Genomic DNA, 18,010 nt, shown 5'->3' on the forward strand with positions numbered 1-18,010 from the left:
CATGTTGTGTCGTGATGAGTTGTGTCGTGATGAGTTGAGTCGTTTTGAGCTGTGTCGTGTTGAGTTGTGTCGTGTTGTTTTGTGTCGTGATGAGTTGTGTCATGTTGTGTTGTGTCATGTTGTGTCGAGTGGAGTCGTTTCACGTTGTATAGGGTCATGTTTGAGTTGTGTCATGTTGTGTGGTGTTTGAGTTGTGTCATGTTGTGTCGTGTTGAGTTGTGTCATGTTGTGTCGCGGGACGTGATGGCCGCACCTTGGTGTCTTTGCCAAACACTTTGGAGTGGAAACAGATCCAGTGGTCCGACACAAACATCCGTCCCTGGTAGAGGATGTCTTTCTGCAGCGCGCACGTGTAACCTGAACAAACACAACGTCAACACAACACACACACACACACACATGCACGCAGCTCACGCTTCGTTTCTACTTTGGCCTTCCGGAAGTTTCCTTAGGATCCAACTTACTTTGTCTGAGGTGCTCGTCGCTGCTGATCTCCTTAAACGCTTTATGGTACTGGCAGTTGCTCTTGGACAGCTGCAACGCCACAACAACGCTCGTTAGAGTACACATTGATAGTAGTAGTAGTAGTAGTAGTAGTAGTAGTAGTAGTAGTAGTAGTAGTAGTACCAATAGTAGTAGTAGTAGTACCAGTAGTAGTAGTAGTAGTACCAGTAGTAGTAGTAGTAGTAGAAGTAGTCATAGTAGTAGTAGTACCAGTAGTAATAGTAGTAGTAGTAATACAAGCTTTAGTGTACTGGCAGTTGCTCTTGGACAGCTGCAACGCCACAACAACGCTCGTTAGAGTACACATTGATAGTAGTAGTAGTAGTAGTAGTAGTAGTAGTAGTAGTAGTAGTAGTAGTAGTAGTACCAATAGTAGTAGTAGTAGTACCAGTAGTAGTAGTAGTAGTACCAGTAGTAGTAGTAGTAGTAGAAGTAGTCATAGTAGTAGTAGTACCAGTAGTAATAGTAGTAGTAGTAATACAAGCTTTAGTGTACTGGCAGTTGCTCTTGGACAGCTGCAACGCCACAACAACGCTCGTTAGAGTACACATTGATAGTAGTAGTAGTAGTAGTAGTAGTAGTAGTAGTAGTAGTAGTAGTAGTAGTACCAATAGTAGTAGTAGTAGTACCAGTAGTAGTAGTAGTAGTACCAGTAGTAGTAGTAGTAGTAGAAGTAGTCATAGTAGTAGTAGTACCAGTAGTAATAGTAGTAGTAGTAATACAAGCTTTAGTGTACTGGCAGTTGCTCTTGGACAGCTGCAACGCCACAACAACGCTCGTTAGAGTACACATTGATAGTAGTAGTAGTAGTAGTAGTAGTAGTAGTAGTAGTAGTAGTAGTAGTAGTAGTACCAATAGTAGTAGTAGTAGTACCAGTAGTAGTAGTAGTAGTACCAGTAGTAGTAGTAGTAGTAGAAGTAGTCATAGTAGTAGTAGTACCAGTAGTAATAGTAGTAGTAGTAATACAAGCTTTAGTGTACTGGCAGTTGCTCTTGGACAGCTGCAATGCCACAACAATGCTCGTTAGAGTACACGCTGATAGTAGTAGTAGAAGTAGTCATCATAGTAGTAGAAGTAGTAATAGTAGTAGTAGTACCAGTAGTAGTAATACTAGCTTTAGTGTACTGGCAGTTGCTCTTGGACAGCTGCAATACCACAACAACGCTCGTTAGAGTATACGCTGATAGTAGTATTAGTAGTAGTAGTAGTAGTAGTAGTAGTAGTGTACTGGCAGTTGCTCTTGGACAGCTGCAAAACCACAACAACGCACATGAGAGGACACGCTGATGGTAGTAGTAGAAGTAGTCATAGTAGTAGTAGTACCAGTACCAGTAGTAGTAGTAGTAGTAATACTAGCTTTAGTGTACTGGCAGTTGCTCTTGGACAGCTGCAACGCCACAAAACACTCGTTAGAGTACACGCTGATAGTAGAAGTAGAAGTAGTAATAGTAGTAGTAGTAGTAGTAGTAGTAGTAGTAACAACAGTAGTTGTAGTACCAGTAGTAATAGTAGTAAAAGTAATGATAGTAATAGTACTAGTAGTATAAGTAGTAGTAGTAACAGTAGTAACAGTAGTAGTAGTAGTATGGGTAGTAATAGTAGTAGTAGTACCAGTAGTAATAGTAGTACCAGTAGTAGTAGTAGTGGTAGTAGTAATACTAGCTTTAGTGTACTGGCAGTTGCTCTTGGACAGCTGCAACGCCACAAAAATGCTCGTTAGAGTACACGCTGATAGTAGAAGTAGTAGTAATAGTAGTAATAGTAGTACAAGTAATGATAGTAATAGTACTAGTAGTATAAGTAGTAGTAGCATGGGTAGTAATAGTAGTAGTAGTAGTAGTATGGGTAGTAATAGTAGTAGTATTAGTACCAGTAGTAAGAGTAGTACCAGTAGTAATAGTAGTACCAGTAGTAGTAGTAGTGGTAGTAGTAATACTAGCTTTAGTGTACTGACAGTTGCTCTTGGACAGCTGCAATGCCACAACAACGCTCGTTAGAGTATACGCTGATAGTAGTATTAGTAGTAGTAGTAGTAGTACCAGTAGTAATAGTAGTTGTTACGGCTACTCTTGCATTCAAAATGTTCCAAAAAATAAAAATAAAGTAATGCAGAGTAGTCTTGAGGAGGAGGTGTTTGACTCACTAAATTCCTTAATAAGCACTCGCGGAGATATGTCGAGATTCCAAATGATCATAATTTATTTTCACAAGCAAAACATATTCTCCGTGGTTGACTTTCAAAATAATCATAATAACGTATTTAGCGTGGCTTCAATATAATGTAGCGTGGCTTCCAAATAATTTAGCGTGGCTTCCAAATAGTTGAGCGGTAAACAAACTGTTTCACTCCTCACTCCTTCAACATGATAGACAGACAAAGGGCACCCAGCTGTCCCGTCTTCTTAATTATAGGAGGAGGAAGTGGCTCACCAGTAGGAATCTAAAACATCCAATAATTCATCAACATCATTATTGACATTATTTGATTTTATTGTCAAAACAATTAATAAATAAATAATATAGATAGGCTCCAACAGTAGTAGTAGAAGTAGTCATAGTAGTAGTAGTACCAGTAGTAATAGTAGTAGTAGTAATACAAGCTTTAGTGTACTGGCAGTTGCTCTTGGACAGCTGCAACGCCACAACAATGCTCGTTAGAGTACACGCTGATAGTAGTAGTAGAAGTAGTCATCATAGTAGTAGAAGTAGTAATAGTAGTAGTAGTACCAGTAGTAGTAATACTAGCTTTAGTGTACTGGCTGTTGCTCTTGGACAGCTGCAACGCCACAACAACGCTCGTTAGAGTACACGCTGATAGTAGTAGTAGAAGTAGTCATAGTAGTAGTACCAGTAGTAATAGTAGTAGTAAAAGTAGTCATAGTAGTAGTAGTAATAGTAGTAGTAGTAATACAAGCTTTAGTGTACTGGCAGTTGCTCTTGGACAGCTGCAATGCCACAACAATGCTCGTTAGAGTACACGCTGATAGTAGTAGTAGTAGTAGTGTACTGGCAGTTGCTCTTGGACAGCTGCAAAACCACAACAACGCTCATGAGAGTACACGCTGATGGTAGTAGTAGAAGTAGTCATAATAGTAGTAGAAGTAGTCATAGTAGTAGTAGTACCAGTAGTAGTAGTAGTAGTAGTAGTAATACTAGCTTTAGTGTACTGGCAGTTGCTCTTGGACAGCTGCAACGCCACAAAACACTCGTTAGAGTACACGCTGATAGTAGAAGTAGAAGTAGTCATAGTAGTAGTAGTAGTAGTAGTATTAGTAGTAGTAGTAGTAGTAGTAACAGTAGTTGTAGTACCAGTAGTAATAGTAGTAAAAGTAATGATAGTAATAGTACTAGTAGTATAAGTAGTAGTAGTAACAGTAGTAATAGTAGTAGTAGTAGTAGTATGGGTAGTAATAGTAGTAGTAGTACCAGTAGCAATAGTAGTACTAGTAGTAGTAGTAGTGGTAGTAGTAATACTAGCTTTAGTGTACTGGCAGTTGCTCTTGGACAGTTGCAACGCCACAAAAACGCTCGTTAGAGTACACGCTGATAGTAGAAGTAGAAGTAGTCATAGTAGTAGTAGTAGTAGTAATAGTAGTAGTAATAGTAACAGTAGTTGTAGTAGTAGTAGTAGTAGTACAAGTAATGATAGTAATAGTACTAGTAGTATAAGTAGTAGTAGTATGGGTAGTAATAGTAGTAGTAGTAGTAGTAGTATGGGTAGTAATAGTAGTAGTAGTACCAGTAGTAATAGTAGTACCACCAGTAGTAGTAGTAGTGGTAGTAGTAATACTAGCTTTAGTGTACTGGCTGTTGCTCTTGGACAGTTGCAACGCCACAACAACGCTCGTTTGAGAACACGCTGATAGTAGTAGTAGAAATAGTCATAGTAATAGTAGTAGTAGTAGTAGTAGTAGTAGTAATACTATCTTTAGTGTATTGGCAGTTGCCCTTGGGCAGTTGCAACACCACAACAACGCTCGTTTGAGTACACGCTGTTAGTAGTAGTAGTAGTAGTAGTAGTCATAGTAGTAGTAGTAGTAGTAGTAGTAAAGTTAAAGTTAAAGTAGCAATGATTGTCACACACACACTAGGTGTGGCAAAAATTATTCTCTGCATTTGACCCATCACCCTTGATCAACCCCTGGGAGGTGAGGGGAGCAGTGGGCAGCACCACTAGGCCACTGAGTAGGTCAGGTAGTAACAGTAGTTGTAGTACCAGTAGTAGTAGTAGTAGTAGTAAAAGTAATGATAGTTGTTAAGAATTCTCCATGTTTATCTATGTTTTCAGTTACTTTATTTTGAAGCATTTCTTGACAGTGTCACTTCCGCTTCCTTCCTGTAGGGGTCACTTCCGCTTCCCTCTTGACGTGTGTTAATGTGTGCTGACTTGTTTCTCTGCTACGTTTAATCGGTGCTCTAGTCTTTGACGATAACTAACTAAAGAAATGAACCTAAACCAATATGCACCATTAAAGTTGGAAGAGTCCAAATGATGACTGTGTGTTCTCTGACCGGAACCCCAACGTGGTCAATATCCGAAAAAACCAGTCGCAGAGTTTAATACTCAACAAAGGTCCTTCGAGCCGGATATAATTGGCTACAATGGAAATGTCATCAGAGGATGAATCTGCTTCTCCATTCCATCCTGATGTACGAGACCGATCGGTGAGGGAACGCCGTACCCCAAAACATCTTGAAGACTACATCCTTGCCTATAATGTGCACCGACCTGCCCTTTCCTCCCCCCCTGCCGAGATGGAGGAGCAGAGAGGAGCAGCGGCCGCAGTGAACAGTAGCCAAGCAGATGCATTGCTTCAAATAGATGACAGAGTAACCTCACATCGTGTCACGTCAGTCGACATGCTGAATGTTTCTTCACTCAGGAAACTAATGGAATCAGTATCAGTCAAGGAAAAGGAGGACACGGATGAAATTACTCGACTTACTGCTAAACTCCGCCAATATGAGAGAAGACAACGGCGACGGCAACAGCTGATGGAACACATATCTTCCTTCCTCATGGATGAAGAAATGGATGGAAATGACCTTCATACGGACAAGGAGCCTTCACCAGCACAGCCTCCTTCAGTGAGCGACAGTTGTGCTGCAATTTCCATTCCACATACTCCCTCACCTGAACCAGTAACAAAGCAGCTGCACTTTGTAAAGCCTCCACTTGGGGGATGTATAACAGCAAGCACGCATTCAGTGTCAGGGAATGAAACTAATAAAGTGGACATCATTCCCGCAGCTGCACGTGAGAGAGCTGCTTCCCCACTTACATTAACACAAGCATTCTCACCACAATGCCCAAGCTCCCCCTCCTCTGTTGCTTCATATAGAATGGTGTTGCCTGCTGTACATCAGGAACAACTCCCCAGCCAAGACACATTATTACTACAACTCAAGGGCCCCCCTCAGCACTGTGGCAAATCTGGAGAATACATCCAACCAGCCGATCATCAACGCACTACAGCAACCTGTACACCTACAGTTGCTTCTTACAACCCCCCGAATGTGCTCAGTCATCCCTTTCCACCTGCAATACCGGACGCTCAATCAGGTGCAAACGTAACTCATTACCTCCCTGGGCTCACAGCAGTAACAACACCTCAGTACCCATTATACACTTCACCACTAGAGGGTAGCATGCCCACAGTCTATCAGCCACAGATGCTGTCAAGTCACAATGTTCCCCCATTACCCACTAACTTGTCACAACACTCAACATATGGTGTGTCACAACGCTCAACTTACGGGGTGCCACAACCTAAAATTCCAGATTTTACTGCAGATAGTGAAAGAGAGTTTGCTAACCTCAAGCTTGCTCTTTGTAACCTACTCGAACCCCATCCAGACTTAAGTGAGAATTATAAATATCATGTGCTACTTGAACATCTCAAGCTTCCAGAAGCCCAAATGATAGGTCAGTCGTGCCGCCACCATCCATACCCATATACAGCCACAATGCAAGCTTTGCAGTTCCAGTATGGTCAGCCACATCAGCTTGCTCAAAGCGAAATAGCTGCCATTCTGACCTCCCCAGATGTCAAGCCGACTGATGCTCGCACCTTTCAGAGCTTTGCTCTGCGTGTCCATCTCCTAGTAAGCATGCTGCTCTCCTTAGAGGGACCACAAGGCATGGAACTGAACTGCTGCTCACATGTCGATCGCCTACTTAGCAAGCTGCCAAAGTACCACAGAGATGGATTCATCGAGCATCTACAGTTACAAGGCAAACTAAATGGCACAAGTCTGAACCCCTACAACCTGCAGGACCTAAATGGATGGCTTCAAGGTAAAGCACAACAGCAGCGCCTTTCCAGCAGATTGGTGCAACGCTATCAACAGGAGAAACCATCGGGGAGCGCAACAGAAAAAGGTCCCTTCAGGGTCAAAGGTCAAGCTACAGCTGTATATCATGGAGCAGCGCCAACACGACAGGGTGCCTCCACTAAGCACGCTCTTGCTGACACCAACAAAGCTAACAAAATGCATTGTCTCTTCTGCAATAGCAAGGAACACTATATTAGTCGCTGTCAACAGATCAGAAAACATTCTGCGGCGCACCTGGATAAATGGATAGTAGAAGAAGGACGATGCTGGAGATGTGCACGTGCTCATGCACCCGACGCATGTACTCTCAAGAAGCCCTGCAGCGACTGCAATGGTATTCACCTCCAAGTTCTCCACAATGTAGCTCAAAGGTATACTGAAGACACCCAGATGACTCCCACAGAGAGTCGTGTCTATTTGACTCCCAGCATCACCTCAAGTAGAGTGCTCCTGAAAGTTGTTCCTGTACTGCTGCACCATAATTCAAAATCAATGGAGACATTTGCTGTCTTAGATGATGGGGCTCAACGAACTATGATTTTACCTGACGCAGCACAACATCTACACTTGCATGGCCAACATGAAATTCTTGCCCTGCGCACCGTGCGCACAGACCTTACCCACCTCAAGGGTTTAACAGTTGACTTTGAGATTTCCCCTATAAAGAACCCAGGGAAACGGTACCAAGTGCAAGGTGCGTTTACTGCACAAGGTTTGGATCTGATGGAGCAGACCTACCCAGTTCAGAGACTTCATAGGAAGTACACACATCCACGTGGGATTTCGTTGCAACCATTTTCCAATGCACGCCCCCTAGTGCTAATTGGGTCAGACAATGTGCACCTGATCACTGCCACGAAGCCAGTCCGCCAGGGAAATAATGGAGGACCCATAGCCATCCACACAGCACTTGGATGGACGTTACAGGGGGCGGTGGAAAGAACACAAGGACAGAGCTCAACACAATTGTGTCTCTTTACCTCACTCGCCACTCCCAATGACATCTTGTTTCGTATTGTGGAAAAGTTATGGCAACTTGATGTTTTGCCTTTCAGGAACGAAAAGATGGTTGTTCGCTCTCGTGAAGATCAAGAAGCAATCACCCTATTGGAGACAAGAACTCAGCGAGTCGACATAGAGGGTGTCCAGCGCTATGCAACACCCCTCCTAAGAAAGAAAGATATGCCTAAACTCAACAATTCCATATCCACCGTTATGGCTCACTTGAGAAGCACAGAGAAAAGACTCAAGAAGAATCCAGAGAAAGTCACTTCCCTTGCTGCTGAGATCGCTAAGCTCATTCAAGCAGGGTATGTCAAGAAGCTCTCGCATGAAGAGACGGAACAGTCCCCTGAAGCGTGGTATCTTCCCTATCATCTTGTGTTCCACAATGAGAAGGCAAGACTTGTCTTCAACTGCTCGTTTCGACATCAGGGAGTGTCTGTGAACGACCAACTCCTCCCTGGGCCTACACTGGGACCATCCTTGCTAGGTGTTCTTCTTCGGTTCAGACAGCACCAGGTAGCTGTGAGTGGAGATATCCGAGCAATGTTTCATCAGATCCGTCTTCTCCCTGAAGATAGACCACTCCTTCGCTTTATCTGGAGAGATTTGCGCAGCGAAGACCCACCAGACGTTTATGAATGGCAAGTGCTTCCATTCGGAACGACATGCAGCCCGTGCTGTGCAATATTTGCTCTGCAGCAACATGCTCGGAATCACCAACACAACCATCCAGGACTTCTTAAATCAGTGGAGCAAAGTTTCTATGTGGATAATTGCCTAAAGAGTTTCACCGACATATCTGAGGCTGCACAGCAGGTCACTCAGTTGCGCAAACTGATGGCAGAAGGAGGATTTGACCTCCGACAATGGGCAAGTAACCAACCAGAGGTGTTAGCCCAAGTCCCTCCTGAAGGAAGATCGACTACCACAGAGCAGTGGCTAAGCCAGAACAGAGTTGAGCCACAAGAGCCTGCTTTAGGCCTGAGATGGAACTGTGCTACTGACACCCTTGGCTATCAACGTAGAAACATCGAACATACCATATTGACCATGAGGACTGCATATCAGGCGCTAGCCAGCCAGTATGACCCCCTGGGGTTTATAGTACCGTATACGACCCGCGCCAAGGTTCTCATTCAGCAGCTATGGTCCAAGCAGAGAAGCTGGGATGACTCTGACTTACCACGAGCCCTGCAGGAGGCCTGGAAGCGGTGGGAGAGTGAGCTCCAACATCTAGATAAATTATCTATACCACGCTGCTACACACCAATCCCAACCACTGGTTCCCAGTATGATCTGCACATCTTTTGTGATGCCTCTGAACGAGCATATGGAGCAGTTGCTTATGTCAGACTACAGACTAAAGATGTCATTCTCACCTCGTTCGTTATGGCAAGATCAAGGGTAGCTCCAAAAAGGCAACAATCCATGCCTCGCTTGGAGCTCTGTGCAGCATTAGCTGGAGCTCAGCTTGCCAAGGTTTTGAAGACAGAGATGACCCTCCCTCTTCAAAAGACAACCCTGTGGTCGGATTCCACTACTGTTCTGGAGTGGCTCCAGTCAGACTCCTGTCGCTTCAAGGTCTTTGTTGGAACGCGTGTCTCAGAGATACAGGAGCTGACTGATCGACAATCCTGGCGGTATGTGGACACCCACAACAATCCTGCTGATGACATCACCAGGGGGAAACCCCTTCTGGAACTTGCGGAGGACGGGCGCTGGAGGCAAGGACCCCCATTTCTCAGGCAAAGTGCGGAATACTGGCCAAAAAGACCGGAGAAAGATTCAACCCTGACTTCATCCGAACTAAAGAACATCACCTTCTGTGGTCTTGCAGTAGTGCAAAGTGACAATAATATTCCGGATGCTTCTCTATTCAATACCTGGAAAGAATTAGTAAAAGTCACTCAGCAGGCGGGACAGGAAGGACCAAGAGGTTCGACACACAGTCAGACAATCAGCTCCCAAGAAGCTGAGTTTCTGTTGCTGAGAAGATGTCAAGTTCAAACCTTTCCCGCAGACATCATGTCTCTTAAAACACAGAACGCAGTGTCAGCTAAGAGTCGTCCGGCGTGCCTCTCCCCTGAGTGGGACTCAACGACAGGGTTAATTCGAGTTGGGGGTAGGCTGCGACGACTCCAGAACCCGGACCGAGAAGAGATCCATCCTATTGTGCTGGACCCAAAACATCAGATAACTAAACTCCTCATCAAGGACATGGACGAACGTCTTCTGCACCCAGGTACAGAGCGAGTGTATGCAGAACTTCGAAGACATTACTGGATTTTGCGAGGACGACAAGCAGTCAGGCACCATCAGCATAATTGCTCATCTTGTCAACGCTGGCGAGCTCAACCGACAGTCCCAAGGATGGCAGATCTGCCACCACAACGCCTCAGACTTCTCTGTCCACCCTTCCATTCAACAGGTGTGGATTGTTTTGGACCTTATCTGGTCAAAGTGGGCAGAAGATCAGAGAAACGGTGGGGTGTCATTTTTAAGTGTCTTACAACTCGAGCAGTTCACATCGAACTCCTCAACTCCATGGATGCCGATGCATTCCTTCTCGCTCTACGTCGGTTCATAGCCAGGAGGGGAAGACCAAGAGAGGTACTGTCAGATTGTGGGACCAACTTCCGAGGAGCCGAAAGAGAACTCAGGACAGTGTTTGCAGAGATGGAACCTCAACTAAGAGAGCAACTGACAGAATATCAGATTGACTTCAAATTTAACCCTCCAAATGCACCTCATTTTGGTGGGGCATGGGAACGGGAAATTAGATCCATCAAGGCCAGTCTCCAAGTCGCAGTAGGAGGGCAGTCAGTCACAGAAGATGTCTTGCACACAACTCTAGTGGAAGTGGAGGGGATACTGAACTCAAAACCACTAGGGTACGTATCATCTGATGTTTCTGATCTGGACCCAATCACCCCAAACATCCTTCTCATGGGGCGGCGGGATTCTGCACTGCCGCAAGTAGTTTACGTCCCAGCTGTCATGGGGCGGCGGAGATGGCGCCATTGTCAAACACTTGTGGATCAGTTTTGGATCCACTTCATCCGCAGTTATCTACCCACTTTGCAGACCAGGTCAAAATGGCAGAGGTCGTCCGAAAACATAACCATCAACACTGTAGTTCTGATGGTGGACCCTTCACTTCCAAGAGCACAGTGGCCCATCGGCAGAGTGGTTAAGACCATTCCGAGTCAAGATGGACAGGTCAGGGCTGCTGAGGTTATGGTCAAGAGTAAAGTCTACACCAGACCTGTAGCTCGCTTGATCCCACTTCCAAGTTTAGAGGATGACAGTAAGGACACTTGAAGAATTCCTGTAGTTACACATTTGTTGTACAAATGTGGGGGCGGCTGTTAAGAATTCTCCATGTTTATCTATGTTTTCAGTTACTTTATTTTGAAGCATTTCTTGACAGTGTCACTTCCGCTTCCTTCCTGTAGGGGTCACTTCCGCTTCCCTCTTGACGTGTGTTAAATCACCAAAATGATTCCCGGGCGCGGCCACTGCTGCTGCCCACTGCTCCCCTCACCTCCCAGGGGGTGATCAAGGGTGATGGGTCAAATGCAGAGAATAATTTCGCCACACCTAGTGTGTGTGTGACAATCATTGGTACTTTAACTTTAATGTGTGCTGACTTGTTTCTCTGCTACGTTTAATCGGTGCTCTAGTCTTTGACGATAACTAACTAAAGAAATGAACCTAAACCAATATGCACCATTAAAGTTGGAAGAGTCCAAATGATGACTGTGTGTTCTCTGACCGGAACCCCAACGTGGTCAATATCCGAAAAAACCAGTCGCAGAGTTTAATACTCAACAATAGTGATAGTACTAGTAGTATAAGTAGTAATAGTAACTGTAGTAATAGTAACCATAGTAATAGTAGTACCAATAGTAATAGTAATACCAGTGGTAATAGTAGTAATAGTACTAGTAGTATCGGTAGTAGTAGTACCGGTAGTAATAGTAGTCGTAATACCAGTAGTAATAGTAGTACCAGTGGTAATAGTAGTAATAATACTAGTAGTATCGGTAGTAGTAGTACCGGTAGTAATAGTAGTAGTAATAGTAGTACCAGTGGTAATAGTAGCAATAGTACTAGTAGTATCGGTAGTAGTAGTACTGGTAGTAATAGTAGTAGTAATACCAGTAGTAATAGTAGTACCAGTGGTAATAGTAGTAATAGTACTAGTAGTATCGGTAGTAGTAGTACCGTTAGTAATAGTAGTAGTAATACCAGTAGTACCAGTGGGAATAGTAGTAATAGTACTAGTAGTATCGGTAGTAGTAGTACCGGTAGTAATAGTAGTAGTAATACCAGTAGTAATAGTAGTACCAGTGGTAATAGTAGTAATGGTACTAGTAGTATCGGTAGTAGTAGAACTGGTAGTAATAGTAGTAGTAATACCAGTAGAAATAGTAGTACCAGTGGCAATAGTAGTAATAGTACTAGTAGTATCGGTAGTAGTAGTACCGGTAGTAATAGTAGTAGTAATACCAGTAGTACCAGTGGGAATAGTAGTAATAGTACTAGTAGTATCGGTAGTAGTAGTACCGGTAGTAATAGTAGTAGTAATACCAGTAGTAATAGTAGTACCAGTGGTAATAGTAGTAATGGTACTAGTAGTATCGGTAGTAGTAGAACTGGTAGTAATAGTAGTAGTAATACCAGTAGAAATAGTAGTACCAGTGGCAATAGTAGTACTAGTAGTATCGGTAGTAGTAGTACCGGTAGTAATAGTAGTAGTAATACCAGTAGTAATAGTACTAGTAGTATCGGTAGTAGTAGAACTGGTAGTAATAGTAGTAGTAATACCAGTAGTAATAGTAGTACCAGTGGTAATAGTAGTAATAGTACTAGTAGTATCGGTAGTAGTAATAGTAGTAGCAATACCAGTAGTAATAGTAGTACCAGTGGTAATAGTAGTAGTAGTAAAAGTAATGATAGTGATAGTACTAGTAGTATAAGTAGTAATAGTAACCATTGTAATAGTAGTACCAGTAGTAATAGTAGTACCAGTGGGAATAGTAGTAATAGTACTAGTAGTTTCGGTAGTAGTAGTACCGGTAGTAATAGTAGTAGTAATGCCAGTAGTACCAGTGGGAATAGTAGTAGTACTAGCAGAAGTAATAGTAGTACCCTGGGTGACCGGTGCAATGGATGCCGAGTGGACACCCAAGTCAACCCACCACCAATCCGACCGCCCACAAGCATGCTCATAGATCCCAACTAACCCCCCCCCCCCGCCCTCTCTCTCTCTCTCTCTCTCTCTCTCTCTCTCTCTCTCTCTCTCTCTCTCTCTCTCTCTCTCTCATCTAATATAGCCTATATATTATTATATATATTTTATATATAATTAGAAGTAGTAGTATAACCAGTATAAGTAGTAGTAGTAATAATAATACAAGTATTAGTAGTAGTAGTAGTGGTAATAATGGTCATAGTAGTAGTTGTAATACTAGGAGTAGTAGTAGTAGTACTTTAAAAGCCCAGGCATGCAGTAAACAGATACAACAACATACAAGGTAAAGTGTCAGACTTGTTGATGAAAAATGGTCGACTATTATTGCATGAGTGACCTCTGACCTGACTGTAGTGAGACTTCTTCCTGTCCACCTTGGAGTCCAGTTCAGTCTGGACCTGAGTCAGCAGACTCGGGTCTAAGGTCTTGGACCTGCAAACAGCAACCAGGGCACAATGACCACTGACTCTTACACAACCTGTGTCCCACATGGAATACTTGTGTTAGTACACATTTAGAAGTACTCCTTGAACAATTACACATAAGTGTACTTGCATTAGTATACTTTAATATGTACTCGGCATAGTACACTTTCAAATGTATGTTGTGTTCTTGTAGCATACGTCAATAAGTATACTGTGTACAATTAATATGCTGTGCACTTGCGTCAGTACACTTCATTGTGTACTTACATCAGTACACTTAATTAGGTATACTGTGTACTTGTGTCAGTACACTTGAATAGATATACTGTGTATTTGCGTCAGTACACTTAATTAGCTATACTGTGTACTTGTGTCAGTACACTTTAAAAGGTATATTGTGTACTTGAATGTGTACACTTGAATAAGTATACTGTGTACTTGCGTCAGTACACTTCAATAAGTACACTTGAATAGGTATATTGTGTACTTGGATCAGTATTAATGGGCATACGGTGTACTTGCATCACTACATTATATTGGGTACTTGCATCAATACACTTGCTTAGGTATACTGTGTACTTGCTTCAGTACAATTTATTATGTACTTGCATCAATATGAATAAGCATACAGTGTAATTGTGTCAGTACACTCTATTGTGTACTTGCGTAGCCGAATCGAGTCTGCGTTGTGTATTGTGTACTTGCATCAGTACACTTGTATAGGTATACTGTGTATTTGCGTCAGTACACTAAATTAGGTATTTGGTGTACTTGTCTCAGTACACTTTAATAAGTATATTGTGTACTTGCATTAGTGTACTTGAATAAGTATACTGTGTACTTGTGTCAGTACACTTCAATAAGTATAATGTGAACTTGGGTCAGTACACGTGAATAGGTATAATTGCATCCCTTGGATAGGTACACTTGATTAGGTATACTGTGTACTTTCGTCAGTACACTTCAATAGGTACACTTGAATAGGTATACTGTGTACTGGATCAGTATTAATAGGGATACGGTGTACTTGTGTCACTACATCATATTGTGTACTTGCATCAATACACTTGATTAGGCATACTGTGTACTTGCTGCTGTGTACTTGCATCACTTGAATAGGTTTACTGTGCACTTGTATTAGTAATATTTACACTGTATTGGTATATGTCATGTACATGACAGTTATATGACATGTATATGACAGGTATAAGACATGTATATGACAGGTATATGTCAGGTACATGTCAGGTACATGACATGTATATGACAGGTATATGACATGTATATGACAGGTACATGTCAAGTATATGACATGTATATGACAGATATGTGTCAGGTATATGACAGGTATATGACAGGTGTATGGCAAGTGTATGTCAAGTATAAGTCAGGTGTATGACAGGTATATGTCAGGTGTATGTCAAGTATATGACAGGTACAGGATATGTCAGGTATATGTCAGGTGTATGACAGGTATATGTCAGGTGTATGACAGGTATATGTCAGGTGTATGACAGGTATATGACAGGTGTATGACAGGTGTATGACAGGTATATGACAGGTGTATGACAGGTGTATGGCAAGTGTATGGCAGGTGTATGACAGGTATATGTCAGGTGTATGTCAGGTGTATGTCAGGTGTATGACAGGTGTATGTCAAGTATAAGTCAGGTATATGACAGGTACAGTATATGTCAGGTATATGTCAGGTGTATGTCAGGTGTATGTCAGGTATATGTCAGGTGTATGACAGGTATATGACATGTGTATGACAGGTATATGACAGGTATATGTCAGGTGTATGACAGGTGTATGTCAGGTATATGGCAGGTGTATGTCAAGTATAAGTCAGGTGTATGACAGGCATATGTCAGGTATATGTCAGGTATATGTCAGGTGTATGACAGGTGTATGTCAAGTATAAGTCAGGTATATGACAGGTACAGTATATGTCAGGTATATGTCAGGTGTATGGCAGGTATATGTCAGGTACATGACAGGTATATGACAGGTATATGTCAGGTGTATGACAGGTGTATGACAGGTGTATGTCAAGTATAAGTCAGGTATATGACAGGTACAGTATATGTCAGGTATATGTCAGGTGTATGGCAGGTATATGTCAGGTACATGACAGGTATATGTCAGGTATATGTCAGGTGTATGACAGGTGTATGTCAAGTATAAGTCAGGTATATGACAGGTACAGTATATGTCAGGTATATGTCAGGTGTATGGCAGGTATATGGCAGGTGTATGACAGGTATATGACAGGTGTATGTCAGGTGTATGTCAAGGATAAGTCAGGTGTATGACAGGTATATGTCAGGTGGATGACAGGGATATGTCAGGTGTTTGACAGGTATATGACATGTATATGACAGGTATATGTCATGTGTATGACATATATATGTCATGTATATGACAGGTATATGTCATGTGTATGACAGGTATATGTCAGGTGTATGTCAGGTGTATGTCAGGTGTATGTCAGGTATATGTCAGGTGTATGACAGGTATATGACAGGTATATGTCAGGTGTTTGACAGGTATATGACATGTATATGACAGGCATATGTCATGTGTATCACAGGTATATGTCAGGTGTATGACAGGTATATGACAGGTGTACATGTATGTCAAGTATAGGTCAGGTATATGACAGGTATATGTCAGGTGTATATCAGGTATATGACATGTATATGTCAGGTGTATGACAGGTATATGTCAGGTGTATATCAGGTATATGACATGTATATGTCAGGTGTATGACAGGTATATGTCAGGTGTATGACAGGTATATGTCAGGTGTATATCAGGTGTATGACAGGTGTATGTCAGGTGTATGTCAGGTATGCGACAGGTGTATGACAAGTATAAGTCAGGTATAAGTCAGGTATAAGTCAGGTATATGTCAGGTGTATGTCAGGTATATGTCAGGTATATGACAGGTGTATGACAGGTATATGTCAGGTATATGTCAGGTGTATGACAGGTATATGTCAGGTGTATATCAGGTATATGTCAGGTGTATGGCAGGTATGTGTCAGGTGTATGACAAGTATAAGTCAAGTATATGTCAGGTGTATATCAGGTATATGTCAGGTGTATGGCAGGTATGTGTCAGGTGTATGACAAGTATAAGTCAAGTATATGTCAGGTGTATGACAGGTATATGTCAGGTACATGACAGGTATATGTCAGGTGTATGACAACAGTTGCTATGCAAATAGAAAGTGAACCAAGTCTTGATTAGTCAACACTGCAAAATACTACAAGACTTTTATCAACTCGTAACAAAAGTACAATTGAAGTTACAGTAATCATCAACTTGTAATAAAAGTGTAAATAAAGTTAAAGTAAACATAGACCTGTAATACAAGAATAAATACAATTAAAGTAAACATAGACTTGTAATAAAAGTATATTTGAAGTTAAAGTAATGATCAACTTGTAATAAAAGTATAAATTCATTTTACAGTAATCATCAACTTGTATTAAAAGTATATTTGAAGTTACAGTAATCATCAACTTGTAATGAAAGTATAAATAAAGTTAAAGGGAACAGACTTGTAGTTAAAGTATAAATGAAGTTACAGTATTCATCTACTTGTAATAAAAAGTATAAATAAAGTTAAATTAATCATCAAGTTGTAAAGTATAAATAAAGTTAAAGTATTCATCGACTTGTAATAAAAGTATATTTGAAGTTACAGTAATCATTAACTTGTAATTAAAGTACAAAATAAAGTTAAAGTAAACATAGACTTGTAAAACATATTTGAAGTGATAATAATCATCAACTTGTACTTGTAATTAAAGTATAAATTCATTTTACAGTAATCATCTACTTGTAATTAAAGTATAAATAAAGTTAAAGTAAACAGACTTGTAAAAAAGTATAAATAAAGTTTAAGTAATCATCAACTTGTAATAAAAAGTATAAATAAAGTTAAAGTAAACATAGACTTGTAAAAAGTATATTTGAAGTTACAATAATCATCAACTTGTAATTAAAGTATAAATAAAGTTAAAGTAAACAGACTTTTAATAAAAGTATATTTGAAGTTACAATAATCATCAACTTGTAATTCAAGTATAAATAAAGTTAAAGTATACATAAAGTTAAAGTAATCATCAACTTGTAATTAAAGTATAAATTAAGATAAAGTAAACATAGACTTGTAATAAAAGTATCAATAAAGTTAAAGTTAACATAGACTTGTAAAATGTATATTTGAAGTGACAACAATCATCAACTTGTAATTAAAGTATACATTCATTTTACAGTAATCATCAACTTGTAATACAAGTATATTTGAAGTTACAGTAATCATCAACTTGTAATTAAAGTATAAATAAAGTTAAAGTAAACATACTTGTAATAAAAGTATAAATAAAGTTAAAGTAATCATCAACTTGTAATTAAAGTATAAAGTTAAAGTAAACAGACTTGTAATAAAAGTATAAATAAAGTTAAAGT

General features: G+C 41.0%; 1 protein-coding gene across 2 annotated transcripts in view; it reads right to left on the reverse strand.

Annotated features, from left to right (window-relative positions):
* LOC133619445 (GRAM domain-containing protein 2B-like) overlaps window positions 1-18,010 on the reverse strand; it is a 46,189-nt gene that overhangs the window by 26,857 nt on the left and 1,322 nt on the right. For both annotated transcript variants that reach the window (XM_061980468.1, XM_061980469.2), the window contains exons 3-5: window positions 13,447-13,534; window positions 465-534; window positions 254-357 (exon numbers count right to left, since the gene is read on the reverse strand). In XM_061980468.1, coding sequence (XP_061836452.1) covers window positions 254-357; window positions 465-534; window positions 13,447-13,534 — 262 coding nt within the window. The remainder of the gene's footprint in view (window positions 1-253; window positions 358-464; window positions 535-13,446; window positions 13,535-18,010) is intronic.

This window comes from Nerophis lumbriciformis, linkage group LG20 (assembly GCF_033978685.3).
Source record: "Nerophis lumbriciformis linkage group LG20, RoL_Nlum_v2.1, whole genome shotgun sequence".
NCBI classification, from domain to species: domain Eukaryota; kingdom Metazoa; phylum Chordata; class Actinopteri; order Syngnathiformes; family Syngnathidae; genus Nerophis; species Nerophis lumbriciformis.